Here is a 16,335-nt window from a genome sequence, read left to right as displayed (position 1 = left end):
AGCGTCCCGGAGCAGGAACCATGAGCTACGGTCTGTTCTTCTCTGCTGAAACATGGGCTCTGCTCATACTGTTTGTGACACTTCTGTTCATGTAAGTGATGCTCTCTTCAACTGAAGAATTAGTTCTAGTTGTATCTTCATAAAAATCCACACAGAAATCTGATAAATGTGAATCTGTTAAATTTACATATTGTGACGTTGTGTGTTAGGGAAAACACAAGGAGAGGGTAGGATCCAATTGCAAGATATGTTCAATTAACAAAAAGGGTAAATACAAAATAAACAGTCCAGGAAGACAAACGAAACAAAACAAAAGAATGTATCGGATGGAACTCGGAGGAACGAGAAGGTAAGGGTAGGTCTCAGGAAATGAGAACATATGACACATAGGGTAAGGACTCCATACAAACAACAGAGAAGGACAGCTATATATAAGGAGACTAACGACAAAGGATTGGAAGCACCTGTGCGATTTAATTGGAGTGCAATTACTGTGAAGACAGGACCAGACTAGAGGAATTAAAGTGCCTATGGTGAAGTGCCTAAGGAGAAGTGAGCTTACTAGGGAACACCCAGGAAAACAGAGACTGACAGCGTGACATTACCCCCTCCCCTAAGGAGCAGCTACCAGATGCTCCACCTGAAACCCAGTAAAACCCGACAGAAAAAGTGATAGGAGGGAGGTGGAGCTGCGGCGGACTAGGGGGAGGGACGGAGGGTCAGAAAACAGAGACAGGAGAACCAGATATAATGGAAAGGCAAAGACAGGACAACCATGTAAAATGGAAAGACAAAGACGGGAGAAGTGTAACACAAAACAAGGAGTCCAGGGGGGTGGTGGACCGGCAGAGGATCAGCGGGAGGGACGGAGGGCCAGGTCCAAAGAAGGAGACAGATAGAGGGCAAAAGAAAACAAAAACATGGGTCCATAAAGGACATCATGTGATGCCCTCCCGTGCGGAGCAGAGGGCCATCACCACCATGTGGAACTAGCCCTGATTCTGGAGGGTCAATGGTAACTAACCCTGACTCTGGAAGGTTGATGGTGACTAACCCTGACTCTGGAGGGTCCATGACCATCTGACTCGACTCTAGAGGGTGAACCGGGAACTGACTCAACTCTGGAAAGTCAATGGGCACCTGACTTGACTTGGGAAGGTCAACAGGAATCTGACTTGATTCCGGAATGGCCTCGGGCACTGCCTCGGCCTCCGGGACAGCATCGGGCACCGCCTCGGCCTCCGGAACAGTATCAGTCACCGCCTCGGCCTCCGGAACAGCCTCGAACATTGCCTCGGCATTGGGGCACCACCTCAGCCCCCGGAACAGCATTGGGCACCACCTCAGCCCCCGGAACAGTATCAGTCACTGCCTCGGCCTCCGGAACAGTATCGAGCACCGCCTCGGCCTCCGGAACAGCATCGAGCACCGCCTCGGCCTCCAGAACAGCATCGGCATCGCCTCGGGAACTGTCTCGGGCACCGCTTCGGCCTCCGGAGCGGCCTTGGGAATGTCCTCCTGGACGGCAGCTGCCCGCTCGGGAACGTCCTCCTGGACGGCAGCGGCCCGCTCGGGAATGTTCTCCGGGCTTTGAGGAATGGTAGACGCCGGTCTCCTCCTCCTCCATGATGGCGAGTCGGTAGCACCTTGTCTGGAGACTCAGGCGTTGAGTCGGCCATCTTGTTCTTTGGCACTGTGCTGGCTGCCATCTTGCCTCGTTGTGCTGGGTTGGCGGCCATCTTGTGCTGTGGCGCTGGGCTGGCGGCCATCTTGTGCTGTGGCGCTGGGCTGGCGGCCATCTTGCCTCGTGGTGCTGGGTTGGCGGCCATGCCGTGCAGCGGTGCTGGGTTGGCAGAAATTTTGTGCAGCAGCACAGGACTGGCGGCCATCTGATACAACGGTGCTGGCTCGGCCGATTTGCGTCTCCTTTCTCCTCTCGGGACATACTGGGTAAATGGCGGCCCCCAACCGAACCCCGGGTCAACGGGAGCCCACCGTGGAGATCGCTGCCGGACCTCCTCTCGACTGTTTGCTCCGGAGCGACCTCCCCTGGTCCCCCGGAACACCACTAGGCGAGAGCCCTCAAAGCCACCTTTCTCCCGCTTGCTGGCTGGGGAGGAAATGGCAGCAAACATACCGCTGGATCCTTGGTGATGGAGTCCTTCTGTGACGTTGTGTGTTAGGGAAAACACAAGGAGAGGGTAGGTTCCAGTTGCAAGATATGTTTAATTAACAAAAAGGGTAAATACAAAATAAACAGTCCAGGAAGACAAACGAAACAAAACAAAAGAGGGGACCGGATGGAACGAGAAGGTAAGGGTAGGTCTCGGGAAATGAGAACATATGACACATAGGGTAAGGACTCCATACAAACAACAGAGAAGGACAGCTATATATAAGGAGACTAATGACAAAGAATTGTCAGCACCTGTGCGATTTAATTGGAGTGCAATTACTGTGAAGACAGGACCAGACTAGAGGAATTAAAGTGCCTATGGTGAAGTGCCTAAGGAGAAGTGAGCTTACTAGGGAACACCCAGGAAAACAGAGACTGACAGCGTGATACATATGAGATACATTGTCATATAAATCAAAAACATGGAACATAAAACTGAAATAATTTCATATATTAACATGCATATCTAGTCCATACAAATATCTATGTTTTCAATATGAATGTGTAATACATTTTGGGGCATGAATGTCATGTATTAGATATATTACAAAAGCATACAGATTTTTGGCATGCATGTTTTTATTTAATTTGCATAAAATATATATCGTTGACACTTGCAACAAACAATATCATAAATTTAAGAATATAGATATTAAAATATGTACATACCTGTATACACATTTTACTATGGGGGTTTTATATTTTGTAATATTGCTCACCTACCCAGATAATGACCAGAAGTATTAATTTTTTTTCATGTATGTGAAAATGATACAGCTTTATTTGTAACACATAGATAGTAAAAGTCTTGATACAGGATATACATGTATATGTCATATAATACATTTCTGTATGGGGATGATTCAGTAAACAGTGTCTGTGGACACACTTCATAGCAGAAGAAAGTGATTCTCAAACACGTGACTGTTGCTGATGTCATAACATCTGTCTTAAAAGATTCTGATGTCGTTTCCAGATATGGATCCTGGCCTCATGGTGTCTTCAAGAAGCTGGGCATCCCGGGGCCCAAACCTCTGCCGTTCTTCGGAACCATGCTGGGATATAGAAAGGTGAGCTCCTGAAGTTTGACTTAACTAAAGATTCATCCGCTCTAATGAATGGATGATCTCCTGCACACTTCAGCTTCGTCTCCTCTGCTCTCAGTGTCTTATCATAACCTGCTCTTTCAGGGTGTTCATCTTTTCGATGTGGAGTGTTTCGAGAAGTATGGACGAGTCTGGAGGTGAGTGTGAGACTAAACGATGTAGCTATGAAAGAATCTGATCATCTGGTTCACAAACTCAAATTATTCAATAACAATGAAATGATGAACATGTTTGAAACTCTGTGATCCTGAGAGCTTCAATGAATCACGTCTCTGGAAGTGAATAATTTATACAGTTGCATTGAATTCATGATTAGAACAGATGAGAAGCAGAAATCATTCTTCTGAAATCAAGAGTTTTTTTTTTTTTTTTTGCAGTATTTACGATGCGAGGCAGCCTGTTCTGTGCATCATGGACCTATCCATCATCAAAACCATCCTGGTTAAAGCATGCTACTCTCTCTTCACCAACAGAAGGGTAAAATCATCTTCATCTGATATTAAATCAGCCTCGTCAAATACTGATTTGATCTGCATTGAACGTAGAGTGATGGACCTTGATGATGGTCAAAAAGGAAAGGTTATATTTGATTACAAAGCTAGAAAATGCAAAAGTTTTGCAAGCAATTGTTTTCAATCACCGTGTCCACTTTGGGGCTCTAAAAAATACAGAGGGACTTGAGCAGAAAATTAGATTCTTTCTAATAATAATAAATCTGCATGACTGGGATGTTTTAGGGCCGCTGGAACAGTATGTGTTTGTGTTTCATCTGGGTTTGTTCTCTGAACCGGCAGAACTTCCGTCTGAACGGGCCGCTGTACGACGCCGTGTCCATCGTAGAAGACGACGACTGGAGGAGGATCCGCAGCGTCCTCTCGCCCTCCTTCACCAGCGGGAGGTTAAAGGAGGTGCGTGAGTCTGGAGTCACTCACATGTCTTCTTCTGTTTAATAATGCCACAGATAAACCATCAGTCATCTGAGAGAGAAACCCAATAATCTGAGGAAAACAGCAACGTGAGGAGAAGCCGTAGATGTTAAAGAGTGAGTCTTACTAATATCATGAGTCATGGCTTCTTCTAATCTGAATAGATAATGATAATAATATGACTATATTTTAATCACCAAAGCAAAGGTACTATGCATCATTTATTATTATTATTATTATAATAGTAAGTACATGTAATGTGTAATAAGGACATCTTGAAATAAAGTGTTACCATTCTTTGCTTTTGGTGATGGTCATTAATACACCAGTGGACTGTAAAAATCACGACTAAGAGAAGAATATATTGCTCAAAGTAACTGAGCAATATCTCTCTGTGGTCCGAATGTGTTCAGGTTCTTCGGGGCGTACAGTATGGATGTGGTGACCAGTACAGCATTCAGTGTCGACATCGACTCCCTCAACAACCCTAAAGACCCATTTGTGACCAACATCAAGAAAATGCTGAAGTTTGACCTGTTCAGCCCTCTCTTCCTGACCATCGGTAAAGTCTCAACAGAACACACAGAAATCTCTGTGGGCTGCCATATTAGAACAGTGACCAATGGTGTAGGCTACATGACGTACCAATTCATTTATCTAATTAATAGCACATTAATCACCCCATGAGGAGAGTAAAGCATTGATTTGAGATTTCAGAAACTAGTTTTAGAGAGAAACATTCTGATGCATTCAGAAACAAAGACAGCTTGTGTGAACGAGTCACTGAATCATTCACTCACTCATTTGATCAAATATTTAGATTTACGGAGTGTAAGATGACACATAGGTCTGGCCTTATATATAATGTATTACTCATTTAACATACTCTCCCCCCAAACTGAAACATACCAAATTAATAAAAATAAAAATAGTTCAACACAAATCGACACATTCCTACTTGTGAAAGGTTATCCCATTTGATCTTGAATTGGTGGTTTTTACATCCGTGCGCTGCTCAATACTGTGGCATCGATGAGAACTCGCTGGTTTGTTAGTGACGAACTGCATCGTGTTGATCATCCAGGTACAGGTTTTTAAAAAGCTAACGTACTTTGCAAACATCCTGCATTTCAAAAATGTAATAAGAATCTTTTTCAATGTCTTCCCCAGCTTTATTTCCTTTCATCACACCTGTCCTGGACAAAATGGATTATGCCTTCTTCCCGACATCTGTGACCGATTACTTCTACGCTGCCTTAAAGAAGATCAAGTCCGAAAGAGTGGCCAAGGACCACAAGAAGGTACGACAAACACTTCACACGAACAGACAGATGTGAGCCTTTAAATGAAGCTGTCACCAGAGCATGTTTCTCACTTCCTGCAGAAGCGAGTGGACTTCCTGCAGCTGATGGTCGACTCTCAGACAGAAGGGAAAACTGAGCATGTGTGTGACCAGACTCAGGTGAGACTCCTACAGCTCACATGAAGCTGTACATGTAATCTGGATTAACATACACAGTTTCTGCCAGGTTTAAGATACATTTAAGAGTTATTTTTAAAGGTTTATAATGTCCAGTAAAGACAAGCTAAGAGATTACATTCTCTAATTGTAAATGTCTAGTGATAAACACTATGACTTTATTAGCAACACTTTAAAGTCTGGAAAATTTAATCAATATCAGCTCCTTTCTTTATTTTACAAAAGACCAAGCTTAAGGCTTGAATATATCTGCTGACAAACACTAAATAGCATATGGAAATTATTGTTTTAAGAATAACTTAAATGTAAAACTTTTCCAGGATTTATTTTACATTCATGCATCTTGATTTAAGGACTTTTAGATATTTTAACCGGAAAACAAAAACACTGAGGAAGATATACATTCGACCGCATGATCTGAAGACATTCTGCTCTGATTTAAGAGCTTTTTAGACTTGGTGTAAGTGTGAATAAAGAGGTTTTTCAGACCTGCAGAAACGCTGTAAACATTAGCATCATGTGTTTCTGCATCGCTGCTGTGGAACAGTGAAACCGTCTCTCTCTACACAGACTCCTCTAGAGCTCAGCTTTAACGGCCTGCTGGCTCCCAAAGAGCCCATCAAACTCAAGCTGACACCGCAGATAATGAAGCATAACATCACGAGGAGCGCTCCGACGTGAACCTAGTCCTCAGACTCCTGACCTCTGGGTCCTTCTCTGAAGATGACTGAAGAACAGCCATGTTTAGGGGTTTGGCTGTGTGACGGTAAGACCAGGAGAAATGAGATTAACATCTGTAGGAATAAAAGTTTGATTGAAGAGACTGAAGTCTGCAGAAATGCATCTGATGTGTGTGGTGTCTAACAAACACGCTTGACAAGATATATTTTCACAAGCTCTTCCACGCTGTTTATTAGTAAGAATGAAACATACAAGCTTAAAACTAAAGTAAACTTTTAAACAAATGTGGTATGATTAACCTCCAAAATGTCTAAAATAAAGCTATTTCCCAGAGGGAGACCTTTACATACAATTATTTCTCATTGATTATGTAATTGATCTGTTTCGAGCTGCTTCAGATCCTCTTCCTCTGAATCATTCACATTCAGCATTTCTTCACTGTTATCTCTCAAAATAAAAAAATAAAACCAGCTGGCTGCTCCAGGAACATGTTGAACTGAAGTGGCACATCATGGACAGAAGTCTTTGTTTAGACGTATGAACAGATGATGATATTAAAACACAGTTCGTCTCACGAGCGCAGACACAGCTGCACCCATCTGTTCCAGTTGAGCTCGTGAGGAAAGACCCGCGCCAGTCTGAGCACACAGTCCACCGTCGGCTCGTAAAACACCGTCCCAGCGTCCCTCAGACTGACCTCGGCCTGACCTTTGACCTGCGGCGCTCTGGGCTTGGAGAAGAGCGACGGTTTGTGCTGCTGGATGGTGTAGCGCTTCTTCACGCAGCCCACATCCACCAGGACCTGACCACACACACACACACACACACACACACTTCTCTGAGAACATGTGAAGTGGCCAAGACACTACACAGACACAAGAGTTTGGACTATTGTCTCCATCACGGTTAAATGCTCATGTGGCGTTGGCGTCAGTTTTTTTTGATCGAACCTTGGTGTGTCAAAATAGCATCTTTGCAAGTATCCTCGTAAACACAAGAGGTCGTAAGAGAAAGAAAACACATGTAACAGTACACTGAGTCCAGGAAGCTCTTAAAGTGACAGCAGTCTAATATTCCTGCTGTCTGTCATTCATGCTAATCAAACTCTCACTGCTCCAGACTAAATCAGTTTTATTACTTTAAAAAGAAGAAATATATACATCTGTTAGTTTTTATTTCCTATTGCCTGTAATTAGTTTCTTTCTTAATCGTCGACTGTTTCCTTGTCTTCAGCGAGTGTGAGTTTATTATTATTAGTATTTAGGCTAGTTTTATATATTTTTATGACTTTGACACTGGTGAAAAATAACTATTTAGTGATATACACTTTTGTGGTGTATTAAAACGAATGTCTCTGAGGGTGGTGTAGGGGTGTAGGGGTGTAGGTCACCTGCAGCAGCTCCAGCACCACCACCGGCTGGAGCACCTGACTGTAGTGCTGCAGCAGCTGAGCCTCCAGCAGCGCCGGGCTGGACATGATGTGCAGCAGCAGAGACTCCAGCATGCCTTTACACACGGGCCGGTTGAGCGAGCCGTCCACCACACGCCACGGCCGGCTGACGAACCGCAGCGACCCGCTGACGGAGAGAGAGAGAGAGAGCGCTCGGATCACTGCGTCACACACACACACACAGCCTCTCTCAGGACTCTGATCAAGCGCTTCAACAACTATAATGCTATAAAGAGTGTGACTCACTGTGTGTCCAGATCAGCAGCTCCTTCAGCTCCGTCTGGAACAACAACAGAGACATCAGCACACACACACACACACACACACACCACAGACCAGAGGCAAACACACACCTTTCATCGGGGAGGGGGCGGGGCTTGTGTTAAGCCCCACCCCTTTGTCATCTGATATATGCTGTTCTGAGCCTCCGTCATCTTTATGGACCACCTCCTCCATAGCAACCACCTCCTCAGCATCAAGCTCCATGGAAACGGACCGATTTTCAGCGGTGTCTGTGGAAACAGGTTCCATGGCAACAGTCTGATTGACAGCTGTGTCCATGGAGACGGGATCCTCAGTGACTGTCTCCTGTAGTTCTGATTCCACAGGCTGTCCCTCAGTAGGTGGGGGCGTGTCATGGGCGGAGTCGGGGGCGGGGCTTCTCGTTGGGGATGCCTGCTGAATCTGCACACTCTCACACCTGGTGTGTAACAGCCAATGAGACGCAGCCTCCGCACACACCAGCCTCTGTGAGAGAGCGCCCGCCTCCACCAGCTGCTCCCCGTCCACCAGGTCCTGCACACACACACACACACACACACGCTCTGAGCAGCTGAACCCGTGGGGATCTCTCTCTCGTCACCGGTTCGTCTCTCTCTCACCTGTATGTACTGCAGGAGTGTTCTGCTCCGCCCATCTTCAGGCTGGTCCAGGTGTATGAAGCGCTCGCAGAGGTCCTGTCTGTCAACGCCAAACTCCGCCCCCTCCTCCACGGCGCGCGTGATCTCCGTCAGCGCCTGCACGTCCTGCGCTCCGTATCCCAGCAGGCTCACACAGCGCTCCAGGAACAGCTGCAGGTCGACGGGAGCCGAGCGATACGTGCGAGTGAAGAACGGAGGGAGAGACGGAGGAGTGCAGGGAGACAGAGCTGAGAGAGCAGCAGCTACAACACAGACACACCAGTGAGGAACACCACCACCACCCAGTCAAGAGTGTGTGAGTGTGTGTGTGTGTGTGAGAGAGTGTGTGTGCGCGTGTGTGAGGAGTGTGCGCTGACCGCTGCTGCTGAACAGTGTGTGTGTGAGGAGTGTGTGTGTGTGTGTGTGTGTGCGCGTGCGTGCGCTGACCGCTGCTGCTGAACAGTGTGTGTGTGTGTGCGTGTGTGTGTGTGCGCTGACTGCTTCTGCTGAACAGTGTGTGTGTGTGTGCGCGTGTGTGAGGAGTGTGCGCTGACCACTGCTGCTGAACAGTGTGTGTGCGGGCGTCTGTCTCAGTCGCAGGTGGACGTTGCAGGTGTTGACCATGATGCTGTCGGTGCTGTTGGAGTTGTGTGTCTGAGAGCGCAGGATGGGTGTGTAATATCCCCTCATCAGCAGGTAATTAGTGTGAGACGCCTGAGTGGGTTTGCCTCCTCTTCCTGTCACTTTCCTCCTCCTCCTCTTCCTCCTCCAGCGCTCTAGTGAGGCTGAAACACACACATGGTCAGCTGCAGAGTCTCACACACAGACATGAGTCTTGTGAATCACCATTTCTCTATTGTCACCATTTCTTTCGAGGTTTTCACCATTTTAATTTCCCCTTTAGTTCTTCATTCTTCGAGTTCCAATGGGAAAATATAAAAAAAATGTAAAATTATTCCTTTTTTTGGCATTTCACTTAAGGATACAATGGAATAATCAGGTCTTGTAGGATTACAGCCTGTAAACTTATTGACACTTTATCTTTGATTGCTACACCAAAGTTTATGAACCAGAGCTCTGAAACAGTCTCAGGAATAATATGTTAATGATGACCCAGAAGCATTTCTATTACATAACTAAATGTGCACTAAACTGGTAGAAAATTACTGAGCTTGCTGCCCTCTGAACGATGATAATGACTGATCATAAACATCCCACATGATACAGATAACTCTGTGATTGAATCTGTGATCAAGCATTCCTCATGCTATGGAGCAGAACTGCAGTGAACTCAATTTTTTTTTCACAGGTTTAGATTTGTACTTTCTTTTCTTTCCTTTTTTTTATATATAGGTTTCCCAGGGTTTGAAGCAAGTGTCCCTTTTGTTTCCTACCATCAATGTCAGTTGAAATGGACAATATTTTATGAATTAAATGAAAAATCTTATATTAAAAACTATGTCTGTAATGTGCTTTGTGAATGTTTTGTTAACCTTCCATTAAGATATAAAAAATATATATTCTCTGAATGTTTCAAACATCTATTTTTAAATGTTTTAGAAATGTTTCTCCTGGTGATGTGAAAGTTAAAGGAATGTTTCATTGTGCAAACATTAGGGGAATGTTACTTTTGAATGTTCTTCTGAAAGTTCAGAAAGAAGTAACATTTAAAAAAATAGGTCCAACAAATAATGTTTCAAAAATACAGTGAGTTATGAAATCAATTTTACTTACATTTTTAGAACATTATACAATCTAAAAAAAAATGTAATTTTAATGTTACTGGAAGTACGTTTGTCCGTAGCTTACCGGAACATTAGTCAGAAAACTGAGGACAGCTGAGGATACAGCACTCATATCTCATTTCACTGCTGAACATGTGTAACAGTCAAGCTATCTGCTTCTTATCACAGATCATTAGTTTCCCTCCCTCAATTTATCAAGATAATTATTCCTTTCTTCCATTAATGGAATATCTCAACAAAACTAACCATTCACTTTATGAACACTTTCACTTCATACAAATATGACAGTTTGCTTCCAGTTATTTTAAATGTACAAAAAAAAAATTACTTTATAGTATTTTATATTGCAAACTACTATTTTTTATTATTTGAATTAATATATTTAATTTTAGTTTGCAGCACATATATTTTTTTAGTACATGCATTCACAGAAAAAAACTATTACAAAATATTTTGGACATTCATTAACTAATTATCAGCTACACAGCAAAATCTCCAGTGTTAATTTAACACTCTGAGTGTGGACACACATAAACACTGAAGCAGTGTTAAAAGTAAAACACTGAAGCAGAGTTGAAGTTAATGAGATAATTACGAAATTAATTGAGTCATGGTTGAGCATTATTGAAGACACCTAATGTTAACAAGCAGACTCACCAAACGAGAAAATCACAATTTGTGTGTCACCATTATAGTGATCAGTGTTTGCTTTAGTTGGGATCTTTGCTTGTGGCTTTTTACTTAAAAAATTTGTTTTGGAAGTCAAGAGCAAAAGTCATCGGGTGGTGATGATTATGTTTTAATGTAATCATTGTTTGACCTGGGTTACTGAACTAATTTATAGTGTTTTCTCCAAATAAAACTTCCATTATTGATTGTAACAGCTTTGATTCCACAATGAAAGCGTCTGCATTTTCTATTCATTTTGTAGCCATCTCTTGCAAGTGTTTTTTTTTTTTTTTTTTTTAATTAAAGAGTCTTTATTTTAGGCACGCACCGATAACAAGAATCAGCGTATGAATCTCAACAACGGTGACAAACAGCATATTCAGATAAACAGATCTACTCTGAACATCACAAAAATAGATACTAAAAATTCACATAAAAACAGCAAAATAAAATATAGTTAGAATAAAAAGTTAAAAAGACAGTTCAGCTCATAATTTATTCAGGCCGCAATGCATGATGGGAGCCATGGACGAGTTTTTATTGGCTACAACATGCTTTTTTGATGGTCACCGTTGTTGTGATGCTCACGCTGATTCTTGATGTCTGTGTTTCTAAACTGAAGACTTTTTTCTTTATGTAGAACTAACTTTTAAAAACATGTCATTGCTATGTTTGTTTTTCCCACTTAATTTATGTATACATTAATGAAACCTGAACTCACACATTCAGATCACTCCATGACAATTAGTTCAAACCACAATCAATAGCACACATGATTGCCTTTGCTCTGGTCTGTATGTTATAATTCTGTTACCACAGCAACACAAAATCTAAAGTAAATAACTGAAGGTTCAATATCCCAACTAAAGCAAACACTGACCACTATAATGATGACACACACATTGTGATTTTCTCGTTTGTCTTCAATAATGCTCAATCATGACCCAATTAATTTCGTAATTATCTCATTAACTTCAACTCTGCTTCAGTGTTTTACTTTTAACACTGCTTCAGAGTTTATATGAGTCCTCAGACTTTACACTCAGAGTGTTAAATTAACACTGGAGATTTTGCTGTGTAAACAGTAAAAAAAATAGTGTGTTTTAATGTTTGTGTATTCACTAATTCTTATGTGCAAGAACTGCAATGTAAATATATTTATATTTTTACAGTTCTTTACGATTGTTTACACACTAAAATTAAAATTTCCACACAAGTAGCAAAATTTTACTCCAATGAGCAAAACACCTCCACAGATTTGCACAACATTACACACAATGTCTGCTTCAGCCTTTTTGCAAAACATTACACACAGTGATTTGTAAAACTCTACACACATTTTCATACCTTAGACACAAATAAGGATTGTGAGGTTACTTCCTTGTAATTACAAAACGGATTGCCAATTACCACAATAATGAACGAATTGGATAAACACATCTACCAGGTATGGAAGCACACATGTGCTAATTTGAAAATGCAGCACTCAGGTGTGCTATAAAAGGCAGCAGGTTTGTCTTCAACAAAAATGGAAGGAGTTAGAAGAAGAAGAGTGAGAGTGAGAGTGAGAGTGAGGGTGAGGGTGAGAATGAGAGGGAGAATGAGAGGGGGAGCTCAAAGAGGAGAAGAGGGCGGTAGAGGAAGAGGCATAGGTAGAGGAGAAGAAGGTAGAGGAAGAGGAGAAGAAGGTAGAAGAGGACACCTAGGTAGAGAAGGACTTGAGGTGATAGAACCTGAACAAAGAAGACGAGGACCAAATTTGACTCGAGAAATCCGTGCAACACTTATTGACCATGTTATCAACCATGGACTGACACTGATGGAAGCTGGACAAAGAGTCAACCAGATCTCAGCAGAAATACTGTTGCATCAGTAATTCAGACATTTCATGGAGAAAACAGGTAAGCTAACCACACAGTATACATTGAAACTGAAGCTTGTATAATCAATATTGTTAACTGTGACATTTGACAGTAGGCTATAGATAGATAGATAGATCTATCTATATCCTTTTTTTTTTTTTTTTTTACATAGGATTGAGGGTCGAGGACACCAAGGTGGAAGGGGTCCTATGTTTAGTCGTGCACAAGAGGCCGCCATTGTGAACATGGTTTTGGCCAATAATTGTATCAGGCTACGAGAAATCCAAGTCAATATCATCAACGATGACAATATTTTCAATAACATCCAACGAGTCTCTCTGTCAACATTACGTCGAATCCTAAAGAAAAATCAAATATACATGAAGCAACTGTATTGGGTACCATTTGACAGAAATTCAGAGAGAGTGAAACATCTGCGCAATGAGTATGTGGAGGTATGCATTGTTCATCTGACTATGGTGTGGTATCATGCACTGCTCATAATGTTCTGTCACAAAAAATACTGTGCTATAGATATTGAATAGCATCCTATTTTCTTTAATGTGTTTCAGAGAGTCTTGCAAATGGATGCTGCTGAAATTCAACATGAATTTTTATGTGGATGAGGCTGGATTTAACCTTGCAAAAACAAGAAGAGGGAGAAATGTAATTGGGCACAGGGCAATCACCAATGTGCCAGGGCAGCGAGGGGTAACATCACCCTTTGCGCTGCTATCACACAAAATGGGGTCCTCCACCACCATGCAAATCTGGGACCCTATAATGCAAATCTGATACTTGCATTTCTTGACCGATTGCATGAGATTGTCACAGCATTACACCAAATGGACCAGATGCGGTACATTGTTGTTTGGGACAATGTCTCATTTCATCGGGCTGCTCCAGTCCAGAACTGGTTCCATGATCACCCTGATTTTGAAGTTTTATACCTTCCCCCATACTCCCCCTTCCTGAATCCTATAGAAGAATTTGTTTCAACGTGGTGGTGGAAGGTATATGACCTGCGGCCTTATGACCGTTTGCCCCTCATTCAGGCCATGGAACAGGCATGTGATCTTATTGAAGCAGCTTCAGTGCAGGGGTGGATTCCTCACACAAGGCGATTCTTCCAACGGTGCCTTGCCAATGAAGACATAGCCTGTGATGTGGATGAAATCTTATGGCCTGATCCAGCCAGACGGAGGGACGGATAGTTACAGTATTCTTGTTGCTTTTACAGTAGTTTTCTTTCATTTCTTTTTACTTTACTTTTCTTCAGAGTCAAAGTGTATGTACTGTAATTCATGCAGTAATTTTTATTTGTCAATAGATTTTATTTGTTTAAAGTAATTGATATCATTGTTGGTTGATTACTGTAACTGATTATGGCAAGAAATACTGTAAGTATTGAAAAAAACTTGAAATATTCAGTCTGCAGCATCAAGTGTTGTGGAGTGCTTGGTAAGGTTATAGTAGGCCTACAGTATTTGTCAACATTCTCCTTATATCTCAAAACAAATCACGAATAATGTGAGTTTCTCACTATATTTTTGTCACCTAAATTGTTTCTTACATACAGTAATAATGTTAGGCCAAAAGTCATTTTGCATACAATCTAGGAATTTTGCTAATTGATTGTGGTGTTTGGATAATTGTGATTTATATTTTGACAAAAAGAACTCCGTTTTCAAAATTGGGTGTAAACAATTGAAAAAAACTGTAAGTACCCCATAATTAGCATAGCAAAGGTGACCTTTCATGTGTGGCAGATCGGATTTTCTTCCCCAGCCACCGAGCGGGAGAGAAGGAGTCGGTTTGAGGGAACCCGCCTGGTCGTGTTTCGCGGGACCAGGGGAGGTCGCCGAGGAGTGAGTGGTCGAGAGGAGGTTCAGCATCGCTCTCCACCATGGCCCCCCTTCGACCCGGGGCTCGTGTGGGACGGATCAGATCCGCCGTCTCACCATGGCAGACAGAGAAGGGAGAGGAAGCGCACGTCTGCCGAGCCAGCGCCACAGCCCATGATGGCCGCAAGTCCAGCGCCACAGCACAAGATGACCGCCAACCCAGTGCCACTGCCCAAGATGGCCGCTGAAACATTTTTTTGATTATTTCTCTATGCTGTCCAAAATCCTAGAGATTCGAAAGACTGTTCACGTCATGTCTGCCGAACCAGCGCCACAGTACAAAATGGCTGCCAAGCCAGCGCCACTGCACAAGGTGGCCACCCACCCAGAGCCACTGCACAAGGTGGCCGCCAGCCCGGAGCCCTGCAGAGGATGGCAGCTACAGTGGGCTTTCCAGAGTCAAGTCAGGTTCCCGTGGACCCTCCAGAGTCGAGTCAGGTTCCCGTGGACCCTCCAGAGTCGAGTCAGGTTCCCGTGGACCCTCCAGAGTCAAGTCAGGTTCCCCTGGACCCTCCAGAGTCGAGTCAGGTTCCCGTGGACCCTCCAGAGTCAGGGCTAGTCACCGTTGACCTTCCAGAGTCAGGGCTAGTCACCGTTGACACTCCGGAGTCAAGCCAAGTCACTGGTGATTTGCCTTTGTACATGAATTTCACCAGTGTTCTTCATGGGCAAGGTCAAGTCACTGACTATCTTCATGGGCAAAGGCAAGTCAGCATTGATCTTCACGAACAAAGGCAAGTCACCATTGATCTTCTGGAATCCAGTCTAAACACCATGGGATTACCCGAGCCTCTCCACATCTCTGCTGAACTACTAGAGCCTCTCCTCGTCTCGGCGGAACTACCAGAATCTCTCCTCACCTCTGCGAAACTTCCAGAGCCTCGTCACATCTCATCCGAACTCTCTGAACGCTCGACTGATCCTGTCGTGGCCATGGGGGCTACCCTTAACTTGTTCATGTTTTCTGTTTCAGACTTGCCTACCCAGACTTGCTCTCCTGTCAATTTGATCCCACTGTGGTGGTCTTCTGCGCCGCCCTGGTGAGCTTCTGTCTCGACCCCGCGGATGTGGTGGTCTTCTGCTCCGCCCTGGGGGACTTTCGTCTTGACCACACGGAGATGGTGGTCTTCTGATCCACCCTGGTCTCCTTTTGTGGTGGTGGTGGTGGTGGTGTTGTGGTGTGTGTGTGTGTGTGTGTGTTTACATGTTCTTCTTGTCTCTGTTTTCCACATTTTACCTGGCCCTCCGTCCCTCCCCCTGAGCCTCCACCTGTCCACCGCCCTCCTGGTCTCCTGTTTTTTCAGTCTTGTCTTGGAGCATCTGGTAGCCGCTCCGTAGAGGTGGGGGTTGTCACCGTGTCTGGTTTGTGTTCCCTGGTTAAGCACTAGATGTCCTCCTTCTCCACGGTGTCTGTCACTTCCTGAACCACATTCCCCA

General features: G+C 43.7%; 1 protein-coding gene and 1 pseudogene across 1 annotated transcript; one reads left to right on the top strand and one right to left on the bottom strand.

Moving 5' to 3' along the window:
• Window positions 1–6,369, top strand: LOC113100631 (cytochrome P450 3A27-like; annotated as a pseudogene).
• A 203-nt stretch (window positions 6,370–6,572) lies between these two features.
• Window positions 6,573–9,439, bottom strand: LOC113100642 (general transcription factor 3C polypeptide 1-like). The gene is made up of 6 exons (XM_026265267.1): window positions 9,273–9,439; window positions 8,701–8,981; window positions 8,173–8,614; window positions 8,066–8,099; window positions 7,760–7,946; window positions 6,573–7,171 (listed from the first exon to the last, which is right to left on the bottom strand). Exons 1-6 carry the CDS (start codon window positions 9,406–9,408, stop codon window positions 6,941–6,943), a joined length of 1,311 nt encoding a protein of 436 aa, XP_026121052.1. The 5' UTR covers window positions 9,409–9,439; the 3' UTR covers window positions 6,573–6,940.
• Between the last annotated feature and the right edge of the window lie 6,896 nt (window positions 9,440–16,335).

Source organism: Carassius auratus, unplaced genomic scaffold (assembly GCF_003368295.1).
Source record: "Carassius auratus strain Wakin unplaced genomic scaffold, ASM336829v1 scaf_tig00217318, whole genome shotgun sequence".
NCBI lineage: Eukaryota > Metazoa > Chordata > Actinopteri > Cypriniformes > Cyprinidae > Carassius > Carassius auratus.
This window is presented reverse-complemented; position numbering and strand designations above follow the sequence as displayed.

Bases quoted from the DNA above. Each gene is read 5' to 3' on its own strand.
- LOC113100642 (XM_026265267.1), bottom strand. From the start codon at position 9,408: ATGAGGGGATATTACACACCCATCCTGCGCTCTCAGACACACAACTCC. The intron at 8,982-9,272 runs GTCAGCGCACAC...TCTGTGTTGTAG, and splicing joins CACACTGTTCAGCAGCAGTG to CTGCTGCTCTCTCAGCTCTG. The intron at 8,100-8,172 runs GTGTGTGTTTGC...TTGTTGTTCCAG, and splicing joins CGCCCCCTCCCCGATGAAAG to ACGGAGCTGAAGGAGCTGCT.